The sequence below is a fragment of the Fragaria vesca genome, linkage group LG1 (genome assembly GCF_000184155.1).
Source record: "Fragaria vesca subsp. vesca linkage group LG1, FraVesHawaii_1.0, whole genome shotgun sequence".
NCBI lineage: Eukaryota > Viridiplantae > Streptophyta > Magnoliopsida > Rosales > Rosaceae > Fragaria > Fragaria vesca.
Window position 1 is genome coordinate 20996919 of NC_020491.1, and position 13499 is coordinate 21010417.

A 13499-nucleotide genomic window follows, 5' to 3' on the forward strand; every position below is an offset into this window, starting at 1 on the left:
GCGGACGTCTGTATCTGAAACGGACTGTGTATATATATATATATATAGATCAAAGTTAATCAAATGGTTATTAGAAAGCCAATTAAATTCACAAGAAAACTAGCACAGTGCCTAAGTAATTTTAGCTAGCTTGGTTAAATGATTTGCATCCACCTCAAGCCCTTGGGGTAGGATTAATTTGGAGACTCTACTAATGAAGCAAGCAGTGGATCTAAGCTTACCTGAAAACCTGATTATCTAGTAGTTTTTACTACATGAATTCACCATTAACCAGTTCCAACCACCAACCTCAATAACAACAGCTATCAGTGAAAAACTTGTGTGACTCAATTATCCTCACCCATGCTTATTTGTTAGCATCCTATCACACAAAAAAGAAAAATAGGAAGAGCAAGAAGCACATGACCAAGTGACCATATTACTGGATATCCCCCAAATTTCAGGTAGAGAAACCATTCCATTCAGTACTTAACTCCCAGCAAACTGCAAAAAACGCGAATAAAACCTACGTACCCATAAGATAAGCCTAAAGTATGAATGATATGCTTATCCTCAACTAAAGAAGCGAGATTCATATTCGAAATTTGTTCAAGCTGATAATGATGCAAATCGAATGAATATATAGCAAGCTGTCTTACCATGGCAGTTTCGTCTTTCTGCAATCAACTTCTCAGCTCCCAGGTAATTTGAGATTCTTGTTCCTCCCTCCATATCTCTGAGTATTTGTCTGCAATCAGAGAAAAGTTTTACCCATTAAGGTTATGGTTATCTAAGATGAATTGAATATTAACCCTGTGCTTGTTAATCGGATTAGGAGTAGTGATTGAAGTTGGTTTTGTTTTTGGTAGAACTTTTAAAAGCTCATGTTTAACGAGATACCCTCCAACGGGTTATCTTCAAAGAGTGAAGAAGAAATCGCGGAGAAGAATTTTGATTCGGAGGAGACTGCTATCAGTGATAACTGCTTGCCAGCGCGCCGACGTTATAAAACGAGATAAAGTGATAATTGAATAGTCTTAGTCTATGAGCTCAATTTCATAATTGATTTTGTGACGGTTACTTATCACCGAGTCATGTCTTTGAACTGTGTACTTTAAGTAGCAACTTTTAGATAGTGGTGTTGTTGTTTATGGTTCATCTAGGCGAATCAACTTTTAGATAGTGGTGTTGATGCTTAATTTTAATAGGAAACGACAATGATTCAAAAATTACAAGGTATAATCTCATAACATTAGTCGTTGGATATAAGGAGTAAAACATTCTTTGGATAGTTATGGATTTGTCTTAGACTTTCCTTTCTTCTACCATGTACTTTCACATGAGTAGAGAAAATTTCTTAAGTTGAGTACTACTTAAGAACTTTTTAAAAAGAAAAAGAAAAAAAAAACAAAAACAAAAACAAAAGAAGAACCTTCCTAAAACAAAAGAGTGGAAAACCCCTTAACATGTAAAATTATATTCTGATGAGTTACCTTGTTATTCTTAAGTTGAGGACTATTTCCGTTCCAATCATGTACTTTTGAACCGAGCAAAATAAATTAAGGGGTTCTCCGCTCTTTTATTCTTGGGAAGGTTCTTTTCGGAAGCAAATTTAGAGCGGAACCCTTCCCAAAACAAAAACAAAAGAAGTATAACCATGGAGCAAAAAAGGAAAAAAAAAAAAAAACAAAACAACATTGTGAACTGAGCAAAATGAGTTTTGTGAGCTTCAACGACATGAAGTATAACCATGGTGGCATGACTGGCATCAGACTAGACATGGAGGAAGAAGAAGGCAACCTCGAAAGTCTTCTTAAATGGGCAGCGGTGTTCGGGATATCAGACTCGAAATCTCTCGTCGTCTCCTACTTCCATGGCGCAGGCGGGTATGCAATTCCCTACTCATTTTTTTTAATCTTTATACACAAAACCCACCATGCTTGACTGAACTGAAAATTCACAAACTGCAGGAGAGGTTTGGGGGCTGCTCGTGATCTTGAAAAAGGAGAGTTGGTTCTCAAAGTTCCGAAGTCGGCTCTGATCACAAGGGAAACTCTGTTACTGAAAGATGATCATCTCTCTCTTGCTGTCAATGCCCATACTTCTCTCTCCCCTATCCAGGTCTTTCCATTATTTCATTCTTTTGCTCTGTTTGGTGTCTAATACTTAGAATTACTGTCAACCCAAATGACCCAATTGTTTGTTTATGCTGAAGTTGAGTTCTTTCATCCTTAACATTATGTGCAGACATTGTGTGTTTGTTTACTCTATGAAATGGGTAAAGGGAAGACTTCATGGTGGTACCCTTACCTCATCAATTTACCTCGAAGTTACGACATTATAGCAACATTTGGTGAATTTGAGAAGCAAGCTCTGCAGGTTCAGTTTTTCAGATAATCTGTTTCTTTGTTAGGTTAGGATTTTGGAGGTTTGTGTTTAAGAACTTGCTTTTTCTAGGTGGAGGATGCTATCTGGGCTGCTGATAAGGCCATTTCCAAGGCTGAGTTTGAGTGGAAAGAAACCAATACCCTCATGGAACAACTTAAGCTCAAGCCGCAACTTCGAACATTCAGGGCATGGCTTTGGGCTTCTGCGACTGTGAGTGTACTTTGTCCCTTCTTCCGTGAGTGATGAGCATCATGCTTGTTTGCTTGGTCCTGGAACTTTAGTGAACTGACACCAATGATGTTTGCTTTAGGTTTAAACTATATTTAGTTTTTCTATATTTTTCACTGTTTTAGAGCTTTGCTTTTAGTTATTCCAAGTATGGATCTTTAATTTTTATAGATATTTTGTTGTTTTGGAATAGTCTATTTGAAGAGGATTTATCGTGCTTAGGGTTCTAGTTTAGCTCTATCAAGAACTTTGATATAAAGGTGCTATATCCATTTCCTTGTTGTATTTCTTCCTTTCCATTTTCAAGTCTGTTTTATCGGTCAGGTGATATATAGATTAGATCATGGCCTTGACAATTTAATGCCAGGATGACAAGAATTAATTTCAGAGTGATTACTCTCACTAATATTTCACTGTTTCTTTTGTGCATCACTTCTATTACTTGTTTCAGCAAGTGCAGTCTTATATCTTTTTGATCTCCCTTCCTCTCTCTCTCTCTCTATAATATTAATTTATTTCCTTTTGAAGGTATCCTCACGGACGTTGCATATACCATGGGATGGAGCTGGGTGTTTATGTCCTGTGGGAGACTTGTTCAATTATTCTGCACCTGTAGAAGATTCTGATTCTGACAATGTGGAGCTTAGAACACATGAATTGGCCTTACAGGATATGACTACAGTGAAGGAGGAAACTTCTTGTATACTAGATAATGAGCAGCTTGATTCTGATTCGGGAAGATTAACTGATGGTAGGTTTGAGAATAATGTTGGTGCATATTGCTTCTATGCGAAGAAAAGTTACAGAAAAGGAGAGCAGGTATTAAGAAATTCTATGATTTTTTTTATTCAGCATACAATTTGTCATATGTTGTTTTATCTTTTATGGTAGCTTTCTGGTACCCATTAACCACTTTCATTTTGCTAGCTTTATAGGCCACATCTATGATCACTAATTTTATACATTCTCATTTCTGGGTATGAAGTTTGACTATGAAGGAGAATTTTGTTGCATTATTGGGCTAGTCTATCTTTGTTTCCCGATGACTCATGTTCCCATAGTTTCTGCAGTTGAACTTTTGTACCAATGAATAAAAATTACCATAGTGGCATCAGAACTTGGGAAGATTCTGATGGTTAAAGATGATGATATCAATGCTCTTAGAACGGGAGTTTAAGTTATTTTTGGAGGACAGGGTGAACTACCTGAGTGGAGAGATATTCCAAACCTAATTAAAATGTCCTACTGATGATCATATTTTGGAACATCATATAGTATCTCAAAAAGGAACTTTTGGAGGTAGGCAAGATGAGGCGTTAAAAGGATGATGAGTAGCAAGGAAAAGATTGATTTGATGTAGAGTCTTACAAGGTTGGGGTTACCTTTAATTTGGTGGATTGTGGACAGAAAAAAAGGTCATCATAAAAAAGGGTAATAGAATAAGATTAAGATATAGGTTTCTATGTTTACATACAAGTTTGACAGACAATAACAAGGGCAGAGTGAATAAAGCATGAAAGGCAATATCAAGGCACCAAGCTTTTTGTAAGAGTTAATATTCTTTAAAAGTGCACTATCTGTAAGCATCAGATTTCATGTAGAAAGCCACTGTTTTATATTTGAAAAGTTCATTAAATGGTTTGAGAGTCGCACAATGTAAGAGAATTAAATGAAGACTATTCTGATATGTCAAATGAAGTAACGGTATGTAAGACTTGACTATGGTGGCTTTTGAATTTTTGAGCTGCTATCGCTCAAATGACATTACATATTGAATTGATGCATACAAGACATAGATGGATTGACTCTGTTGAGTACAACAGGCATTCCATTTTTAATTGTAGAATCCTTGATGTCAGATTTGGTAGAAAGGTTGAGGTCTCTGGCTTCAAAAGTGGATATCTGTTTCTAACAAATCTTTCCTTCCTGCACTATCAATTATGGCTGTTGTTTTACTTCAATTGTAATTTCTGTATTATTTCTTTAGAATATGTGCAACAGGCACTAGGTGATTTGATTGCGAATTTCTTTGGAAAAGGGTCCACTACCTAATAAACACTGCATATTGTTGTAGACACAAAAAATATTTCCTCTGTTATTGTGTTGTATCAGTTCACATGATGTGTGAGACTGTAAACCATTTTCTTGCTTAAGTTCCTTGTTATTACCACAGAGCCACCCAATGACCCAATATTAGGTGAAGGGATTTACTGGATAACATAGGTTCTTGATAATTCAGTATCCAAATTGGCATCTTTCTTCTGGCTATGCTGGTTGCATTCCATGATCTACTGTTATATGCGTACTGCAATTCACTTGGTTTAAGTACCAAATTATGTTATGCATTGCTCAGTGAAAAAGATTTATTAGAGTCGCTTCAAAAACTCTATTCGGTGTTCTGTCAATGTTTGAGTACCAATGTATTCTGGACATGGAAACATAATCTTATATCTTTGATCTATTCTTCAAAATGCATTAATGACTAGTCCACTGTGTAAGTGTTTCAGTTTCTGCGGCGTGTAAGTTGGTTCTCAACTGGTTGGAATACCAACTTTATTAAGCAGATATTTAAAGTAGCTCAAAGATGAAGGTTTGGTTTAATGTATATTCATTGAGCTATATAGAACCCTTTCTTGTAACAAAATTCACCGACCTTATCACTTTTTAATGATGTCTAGTTAGGATATCGGGACAAAGCTATTAGAGTTTCATGATCATTTATGGTGTTGCATGTGACCCACAGTTCTACTTTGATCTCTACAGAATTTGCTTTTGATGTGGATTAATGGCACCCTATACCTGTTATGAAAATGAGATTTAACCTCTGAGTGAATTCTCATAAACAATGTTGCGACTTATTGTGACTGTCTGCATTCTGCTACAGATAGCGATGTTGATTAATTGCACCCTATTCCTGCTATGAAAATGAATTATGGCTGTGAGTGAATTCATATAAAAAATGTTGCGACTTATTGTGACTTTATTATGCTACTTTAGATAGCCATTTGATGTTTCGTATGTTCTTAGCTCTGTAGGCACTCAAACAGCTTGAATATTCTTTTCTTTTATATTTTCTTTAATTTGGAAGAATGTATTTAATGGTACCTTATTGTCTGTAGGTCCTGCTGAGCTATGGAACGTACACAAATTTGGAGCTTCTTGAGCACTATGGCTTTCTCTTAAATGAAAATCCAAATGACAAAGCTTATGTTCCCTTAGAACCAGAAATTTACTCATCTTGTTCATGGCCTAAGGAGTTCCTGTATATCCATCAAAGTGGAAAGCCGTCTTTTGCTCTACTTTCGGCTCTGCGATTATGGGCAACCCCAGCAAACCGGCGAAGATCTGTTGGACACCTTGCTTATTCAGGGCTCCAACTTTCTATTGAAAATGAGATATTTGTTATGAGATGGATTTCAAACAAGTGTAACAGTATTGTGAAGAATCTGCCAACAACGTTTGAAGAAGATAGTCTTCTATTAAGTGTCATTGACAAAATCCAAAATGTTAACGCCCCTTTGGAGTTTGCCAATATTTCATCTGTATCAACAGATGAGATTTGTACTTATAGGGCTGAAGTTTTGAAGAAGGGAGCAACAGATTCTGAAACAGTTGTTTCAAGGAAAACTATGCAGCGGTCAAGGGAGAGGTGGAGATTAGCTGTTCAGTGGAGGCTTAGTTATAAGAAAATTCTGGTTGATTGTATTTCTTTTTGTGATGAAATGATAGATGTACTACGTTCTCAACCATCTCATACCCAGAGCTGAGAAGGACGTGATGCTGCAGTTCTTTCTTCTATCATGTTAACAGTGAAAACAACCTAATGACTTGCTCTTTCACTCAGGCCATTTCATGTACCTGTTATGGTAGCTAATACACTGAGGCTGTTCAAGGTACATCGTTATGGAAATATGGAAAGGGGTATGGCATGCTAATATTCCAGCTATGTGTTTTGAAAGCATCCGAGTCAATTCTTCCTACTTTGGTAGTTGCTTTTTGAACATGTTTGTGTGAAGTGTTATTTGTCTACTATGTGCAGAAGAGCCAGAGACTACTCTCCCTCTTTTGCTGCACTTGTTCTTTACTCGAAAGGTCATCTGGGCACAACCAAAGCTTGCACAGATGTGTTTCTTTAGTTCAGTCACTTTCCATTCATTCAAGTCTTGGTTGTTATACTGTTTTCAAGCATTATCAAAGGCAGGGTTCCATAATCTGCTGTTTCTCATATGTGGAGTATGGCCTGAAAGGAATGGTCTGAAAGTTATGCGAATTTGGGAGCATACAGAAGTTACTACAAGTGATGTCAGTTTCATCAAGTGAAACCTAAAACCACATACTCGTCAACGCTCATTATGTTGGAAATCTCCAACAGAAGGCTGGCTATAGCATATCTGTCAGTTTTGTGGTGGTTTTCCATCGAATAATAGTACTGGAGGGTCTGGTGTCATCAGAAGATACAATAAAGATGATTGTGTTTGGTGCCTAGACATTACTTGCTTCAAATTGTCTAATGTCCAGCTTGAATCGAAACTAGGGAATCTCTTTGATTAGTGCAGGAGAAAGGGTTGTCTCCACTAAGCTATGAAACTGATTCTCTTCAACTTCAACAAGTAGAGTAGGCTCCTAATTCAACTACAGCTTCTTTGCTAAAAGAACTTACTACGCATCCAGGTGCATCTATCAGTTATGCTCTTGTTAAATGATAAATAGATTTCATGGGGATCTATTCCTCCATCTTTATCAGCACAAGATTATGCTCTTCAAGTTTAAGTTCATAAGGTTCTGACTTTTTCCTCCAAACTACGTACCAGATTATGATGTCTGTTAAAGTATACCACTTTTGTTTGAAGACTGATTGTTATAATGTCACGTAGTGCAGAGGAAATTGCATGGAAATTAGGGGCTGCTGGCCCAGATATTATTTTAGAAGAGGCGGCTGGGTTTGGTAAATAATAATCTCTATAAAACAAAAATAGAATCAATATTATTAGCCATGACTCCTGCTGGAGCTGGCATGAGCTTCAACCGAATTTGCATACAACAAGGAAGAGACGTATTGGAATTTGTAATTAACCAACTTTAATATCAAAAATAATTTGAATTAAATAATTAAAATATCAGAGAGAGAGAGAGAGAGAGTCTGAGGCTAAATATAACACAACAGGTTGATTCCTTATAATAGGTGTATGGTAGGAGGACATAAAACCCAACCACAGCCAAGTTGGAAGATTGTTGGATCTGAGTGTTTGGCAATTTGGCGACTTGGGTTGTCTTCTTCGTTACAGAGTGATTGTTGATTAGCTGGTTATTCCCATTCCTTATTCTTCACCACCACCATTGTTGATTGCTTCTTGTTTGAAAGAGAGAGAGAGAGAGAGAGAGAGAGAGAGAGAGAGAGATAAGAGCTCATATGCGGCGAGTCTCATGATAAATGTCATGAAGAAACTGCCTTGCTATTCTTCTGCCAATCTCAGCCGCTTCATTGCTGGCCTTCTCATCTTCCTTCTCTATAATTCTTACCAATTAGTCGCCAAGATTCCTATACACCCTTTTTCTTAAATCAATCCCATCCAATCCAATCCGATCACACCCAACTCCCCGTTTTACTGTTCCATTATTCCAATCCTCTTGTTACCTATACCAAATTACCAATGGACCCCAAAGATCCGTTCTTTACTGATTTGATTGTGGGTATGTGATCTTTGTCTCTGTCAGTTCATTCACTGTTTGATTTTGGCTTATTGGGTTGTTGTTTGTTGTTTTTATTCATGTCACTATTTATACGTGTCTATTATTTTTTGTGATGAGCAGGCTCAGTTTCCTCTCACATTGAGAGGCAGCACAATGCATTATCATGGCCTTCTGTTATTGTTGTTGGCGGTGGCATATCAGGTGTTGCAGCTGCTCGTGTTCTCCATGACGCTTCGTTTAAGGTGAGATCACTCACTTGTGTGGATATGGCTTCTGGGTTTGTTTTTGTGTTACAATGGAAAAATTGTTTTTGGCCGATTTTTAAGTTCTTATGTTCATTGGTTTTCAGGTGACATTGCTCGAATCACGCGATAGACTTGGTGGCCGGATTCATACCGATTACTCGTTTGGTTGTCCAGTAGATATGGGAGCATCATGGTAAACTCATCTCTCGTTTACTTTTATTATACTTCAGTTTGATGGTTGTATATCTCATAAGCAAATCCTCATGAGCAGTGGTGTGGTTCCTAATTTCATGTCGATCACAAAAACTATAAACTTTGAAACATGATCACTAGTGAATTAGTTCCTTTTGGATCTGTTGTCTCCTTAACTTGTTAACTGATATATTTTAAATAGGATAAATATACTTGAACCTTGAGTTGACAACTTATTCATATATGACAAAGGATGCTTCCAAAGTGAATTGAGAGAGAGAGGGTAGTTAAATAGACAGATGCAATGTAATAAGATTAATTGATGTTCTCTCTCTCTCTCTCTCTCTCAAACCATATGTTTGCTTTTGTTGTTTCTGACAGATATTTTCTTTTTGTTGAAAGACCTCACATGTAGCTTGTGCTTTGCATTTGAAAAGTGGAAAGCAATCACCTTATGTTAATTTCTTAATAACTAATTTTGTTTTCAATATATTCCAGGCTACATGGTGTTTGCAATGAAAATCCCTTGGCTCCACTTATACGTCGTCTAGGACTTACTTTATATCGTACTAGCGGCGACAACTCTGTGTTGTATGATCATGATTTGGAAAGGTACAATTTCATTTTTTTGGAACACATATGAGGTTTATGTGTTTAATAGTGTTCATCACATAATATTATTTGGAACAAAAAAATAAATTGGGGTGTTAATCTAAAATGTAGGAGAACAAAGTGGTATGCATGGTTTTTAATTTTTTTTTTTTTTTTTTTCACACTTCAAACTAGAATCTTCCAGCACATCAAGCATTGATAATTCAAGTATAAATTCAATTTGAACTGTTGTGCTGAATGTCTGAATGTCGTTTTAGCTTTGCGCTTTTCAATATAGACGGCAAACAAGTTCCTCAGCAGATGGTCGTTGAAGTTGGTGACGTATTCAAGAGAATTCTCACCGAGGTACCTACTTTTGACGAACATTCCTAGTGAATATTTTTCATTTTTGTGAGTTACGAGCCTGGCTCTTTCAAACTAACCTTTGTTTTGGTTTCTGTAGACAGAGAAAGTGAGGAATGAAAATACTGATGACATGTCTGTTCACCAAGCAATATTGATTGTGTTGGATAGGCATCCAGAGCTAAGGTATTATAAACAGAAGAAACTAATAGACATTTTACTGCATGATGCTTCAATTGTTGAATCTTAATTCTGTTGCTGACTACCTTCCAACTGCTGCAGACAAAAAGGACTCGCTGAATCAGTGTTGCAATGGTACATGTGTCGAATGGAAGCATGGTTTGCTGCAGATGCAGATATGATATCACTGAAAAACTGGGATCAGGTAGAGTACTGTCTAAATTTTTGTTAGACACTCTCCTGGATTGACCATACAGTTATTATGTCCAAAGATCATAGAAATGCCTCTTTCTATTATTTTTTAGGATGTAAAAGACTAGTATTTTACCCCATGACTGTGTAGAGTAAGGAGACTGCTTGCAATACATTGACAAAAGGATATACAGAAAACAACTTATGATAGTGTGCTGTCTACTTGTCTGACACGAAGTTTGAATTGGTTGGAATCTTTACAGTTCCTTTGAAACTGATTCTCCCTCTTTTGTTCTCCCAAATTTGCTCCTACATTGTGGTGCCAAATATGAAATCATATCATTGTCAGGCATATGAGAATAACTGTTTTTGTTCTAATGGCCTTAGAGTTTGTACTGATGAGCAAGACTATTGACACCTCTCTGAGTTTCCATTTTCTTTCTGCCAACATCAATATATTATATAAATAACCCCTCTTTTCTAACACTGCTGTTGATGAATCATCGACCATAATGTATGTATTTCTGTGCAGTTCATATTCTTATTCTTAATCACTTGATATAACTTTGATGGATTTTTTTGTATCACAAACACCACATGATGTGGCGGTAACTTGGCACTTAAACATTTGTGTATACGATGTCGTGTCTTTCCAAAATCACATGAACTGACTTCTCAAAATCACATGAAAAGCCTCCTAACGTTAGTTTAGAGGTGCTACAAGAACATGATGTGTATTTCTGTTTATTGGGAATTTCTTGTTGGATGCATAACTGTCAGCTAGAACCTTCAAGTTATCTATTGGTGAGGACTTACACAGCTGTCGGTTCCTCTTGTCGTACAGGAGCATGTTCTCACTGGTGGTCATGGACTTATGGTGGAAGGTTATGATCCCATAATAAAGACTCTTGCAAAAGATATCGATGTGCGATTGAGTCACAGGTACTTACCTGTCCCATAACTTAACATGCATTTACACATCTTGTTTGAGCGAATGGAAGAAGAAAGAAGCTATTGTAGTATACTTTAGAATCATAAGAGATTACATGTAAAGAATGATTACTTGACCGAAGAACCACCTCTTCATCCCCTGCTCCCTCAAAAATACAGCACTTCTACCTAGCAGCAGACCAGACCTCAATACTACCACCTGTGTTTTACTTAATCATCAAAACTATGTGCCAGTGTGGCATTTAACCTCTTCCTCATTTCTGAGAACTTTACTTATTCATATATTTGGATGATGATCTAGCACCTAATGCTCAATTAATGTATAAAAGAATTGAAATTCTAATGAGTGATATTGGCACCCCATTTTGCAAACTACTCTCCATGAGTGTTTTCTTCACCACAGACACGTGCATAACAAAAGAAAGGGGTGTGTGGTTTGCAAAAGAAAAAAAGAGGATTCCCACAGACGGCGCCAACTGTTATGGTGAAAATTAGGGTGAAGGATTTAAGTAAGGAAAAGAATAATCATTCTGATTTGGGCTGACCCTTTTATTCTGATTGAGTTCTCTGCTTGCAAGTTTGTATTAAGTATCCTATTGTGAACATATCCTTTTTTTAGATTCAGACATGCAAACAGATCAACAAATATGAACTCTGGGAAGAATCAAGTTTAACTCTTTTGTGGATGTTTTCTGTTTGGGCTGAACTCTACTGTATATTATGAGCAGGGTCACAAAGATATCAAATGGTTGTAATAGGGTGATGCTTACAACTGAAGACGGCAGAATCTTCATTGCAGATGCGGTCATCATAACTGTACCTCTAGGGGTTCTTAAAGCCAAGTTGATTGAGTTTGAACCAACCTTACCTGAGTGGAAAATGTCTGCGATTTCTGATCTTGGGGTGGGCAATGAAAATAAAATTGCCTTACGATTTAATAAAGTTTTCTGGCCGAATGTTGAGCTCTTAGGGGTTGTTGCACCTTCTTCTTATGGATGCGCTTATTTTCTTAATCTTCACAAGACAACGGGGCAACCTGTGCTAGTCTATATGTGTGCTGGAAGGTTTGCCTATGACCTTGAACAAGAAGATGATGTTAAAGCTGTTGAATTTGTGACAGAGCAGCTCAAGAAGATGTTACCTGAAGCAACTGATCCAGTAAGTAAATTTATTTTCAGATATTTTCTCACTTTTGGTGAATCAATGTATCATGCCAACCTTGTAATTATAGTGTCAAATGTAAATGGACATTCTTTGTCCATAATGGTGATCTGTAGTTGATTGATGTTGAACCCAAAGACTTACAGTTGATTGGTCGTGTTACAGGTTCAATATCTTGTATCACATTGGGGAACAGACCTGAATTCCCTTGGATGTTACTCTTTGGATTTGGTTGGAAAGCCGGCAGATATATACGAGAGGCTCCGAGCACCCTTGGGTAATCTTTTCTTTGGAGGGGAAGCTGTTAGCATGGACCATCAAGGATCTGTACATGGGGCTTATGCAGCTGGAGTAATGGCAGCTGAGAACTGTCAGAATCATCTATTGGAGAAACTTGGTAGATTGGAAAAGTTGCAGCGTGTTTATGCAGGCGATGAAGTGCTCGAAGCAATAGTTCCACTACAAATCTCAAGGATTTGAGTCCTTTTTGAAACCCCAAGAACACCCAAATAGGATTTTATCATTCAATTTTCAAATGTTGCTCTCCCTTGTTTTTACTCTTCTAGATTTATCAGTGTTAATCCTCATTCACATTTTCACAATGTTTAGAGCTGTAGCAGATTTGAATTTTTTATCACTGTAGTTGAACATGGAAGAAACCAGTGTGTTCTCAGTGTGGCCAACAATGCTGCATCTTTATAAGATTCAAAGTTGCAGTGTCCTCAGGCTTCTATTTCTGGGCAATTTCTCTTTATTTCTTTTGGCATAGTTCTGTGTCAGCTTCTCTAAGGCCTTAATTTTCTTTTCTGTAAGATTGTTTCTCTCAAGTTATCACCTTATTTAGTCATTTTGATCAAAAAAAAAAAAAATTATCACTTATTTAGTCATTTGTTCTAAGCCATTTATTATTCCTAATAAAGCTTGTCTGCACACTTTTTTTGAGGCCAAGGAGGTCAGATTTTTCTTGAAACATCAAAACAACTTCAAGGTAGAATGCGTTTAGCATCGACTACATCTATTATGAAAGAAGGTGCATAAGAAAGACTGATCATGAGCTGATGCATACGCAGCCGATAGATGTGCTGCTTTATTAGCATACTTTCGAGCATAAACAAGTGTCAAGCATCTCAGCTATGTCATCACATAGTCCCCCACAAGAGTAGATAAATTCTGACCTTTACCCTGAGAAAGTTGCTGCTTCAGCACCAAAGTGCCAAACAATCTGTCACAGAGATGACTGGTTGCAGGCCATTAGAGACAGCATGTTGCAAGGCCTCCCTAAGAGCAATATCAATCTAGCTTGTAGCTGAGGTGGAGCACCCCACTTCAAATGGTCGT

At 37.1% G+C, this 13499-nt stretch overlaps 2 protein-coding genes across 2 annotated transcripts; both read left to right on the plus strand.

The window, feature by feature from the left end:
- The first annotated feature begins 1692 nt into the window (after positions 1-1692).
- On the plus strand, positions 1693-7124 carry LOC101292934 (protein SET DOMAIN GROUP 40-like). Its single transcript, XM_004288526.1, has 6 exons — positions 1693-1865; positions 1950-2100; positions 2227-2358; positions 2437-2577; positions 3124-3414; positions 5715-7124. The coding sequence occupies exons 1-6, from the start codon at positions 1693-1695 to the stop codon at positions 6360-6362; spliced, it is 1536 nt and encodes a 511-aa protein (XP_004288574.1). The 3' UTR covers positions 6363-7124.
- An 831-nt stretch (positions 7125-7955) lies between these two features.
- On the plus strand, positions 7956-13016 carry LOC101293234 (probable polyamine oxidase 4-like). The gene is made up of 10 exons (XM_004288527.1): positions 7956-8286; positions 8407-8528; positions 8636-8724; positions 9222-9335; positions 9593-9680; positions 9778-9863; positions 9960-10062; positions 10894-10991; positions 11729-12158; positions 12327-13016. The coding sequence occupies exons 1-10, from the start codon at positions 8247-8249 to the stop codon at positions 12639-12641; spliced, it is 1485 nt and encodes a 494-aa protein (XP_004288575.1). The 5' UTR covers positions 7956-8246; the 3' UTR covers positions 12642-13016.
- Positions 13017-13499: the final 483 nt, after the last annotated feature.

Bases quoted from the DNA above. Each gene is read 5' to 3' on its own strand.
- LOC101293234 (XM_004288527.1), top strand. From the start codon at position 8,247: ATGGACCCCAAAGATCCGTTCTTTACTGATTTGATTGTGG. The intron at 9,681-9,777 runs GTACCTACTTTT...TGGTTTCTGTAG, and splicing joins TCAAGAGAATTCTCACCGAG to ACAGAGAAAGTGAGGAATGA. The intron at 10,063-10,893 runs GTAGAGTACTGT...CTTGTCGTACAG, and splicing joins CACTGAAAAACTGGGATCAG to GAGCATGTTCTCACTGGTGG.
- LOC101292934 (XM_004288526.1), top strand. From the start codon at position 1,693: ATGAGTTTTGTGAGCTTCAACGACATGAAGTATAACCATGGTGGCATG. The intron at 2,101-2,226 runs GTCTTTCCATTA...CATTATGTGCAG, and splicing joins CTTCTCTCTCCCCTATCCAG to ACATTGTGTGTTTGTTTACT. The intron at 2,359-2,436 runs GTTCAGTTTTTC...TGCTTTTTCTAG, and splicing joins TTGAGAAGCAAGCTCTGCAG to GTGGAGGATGCTATCTGGGC.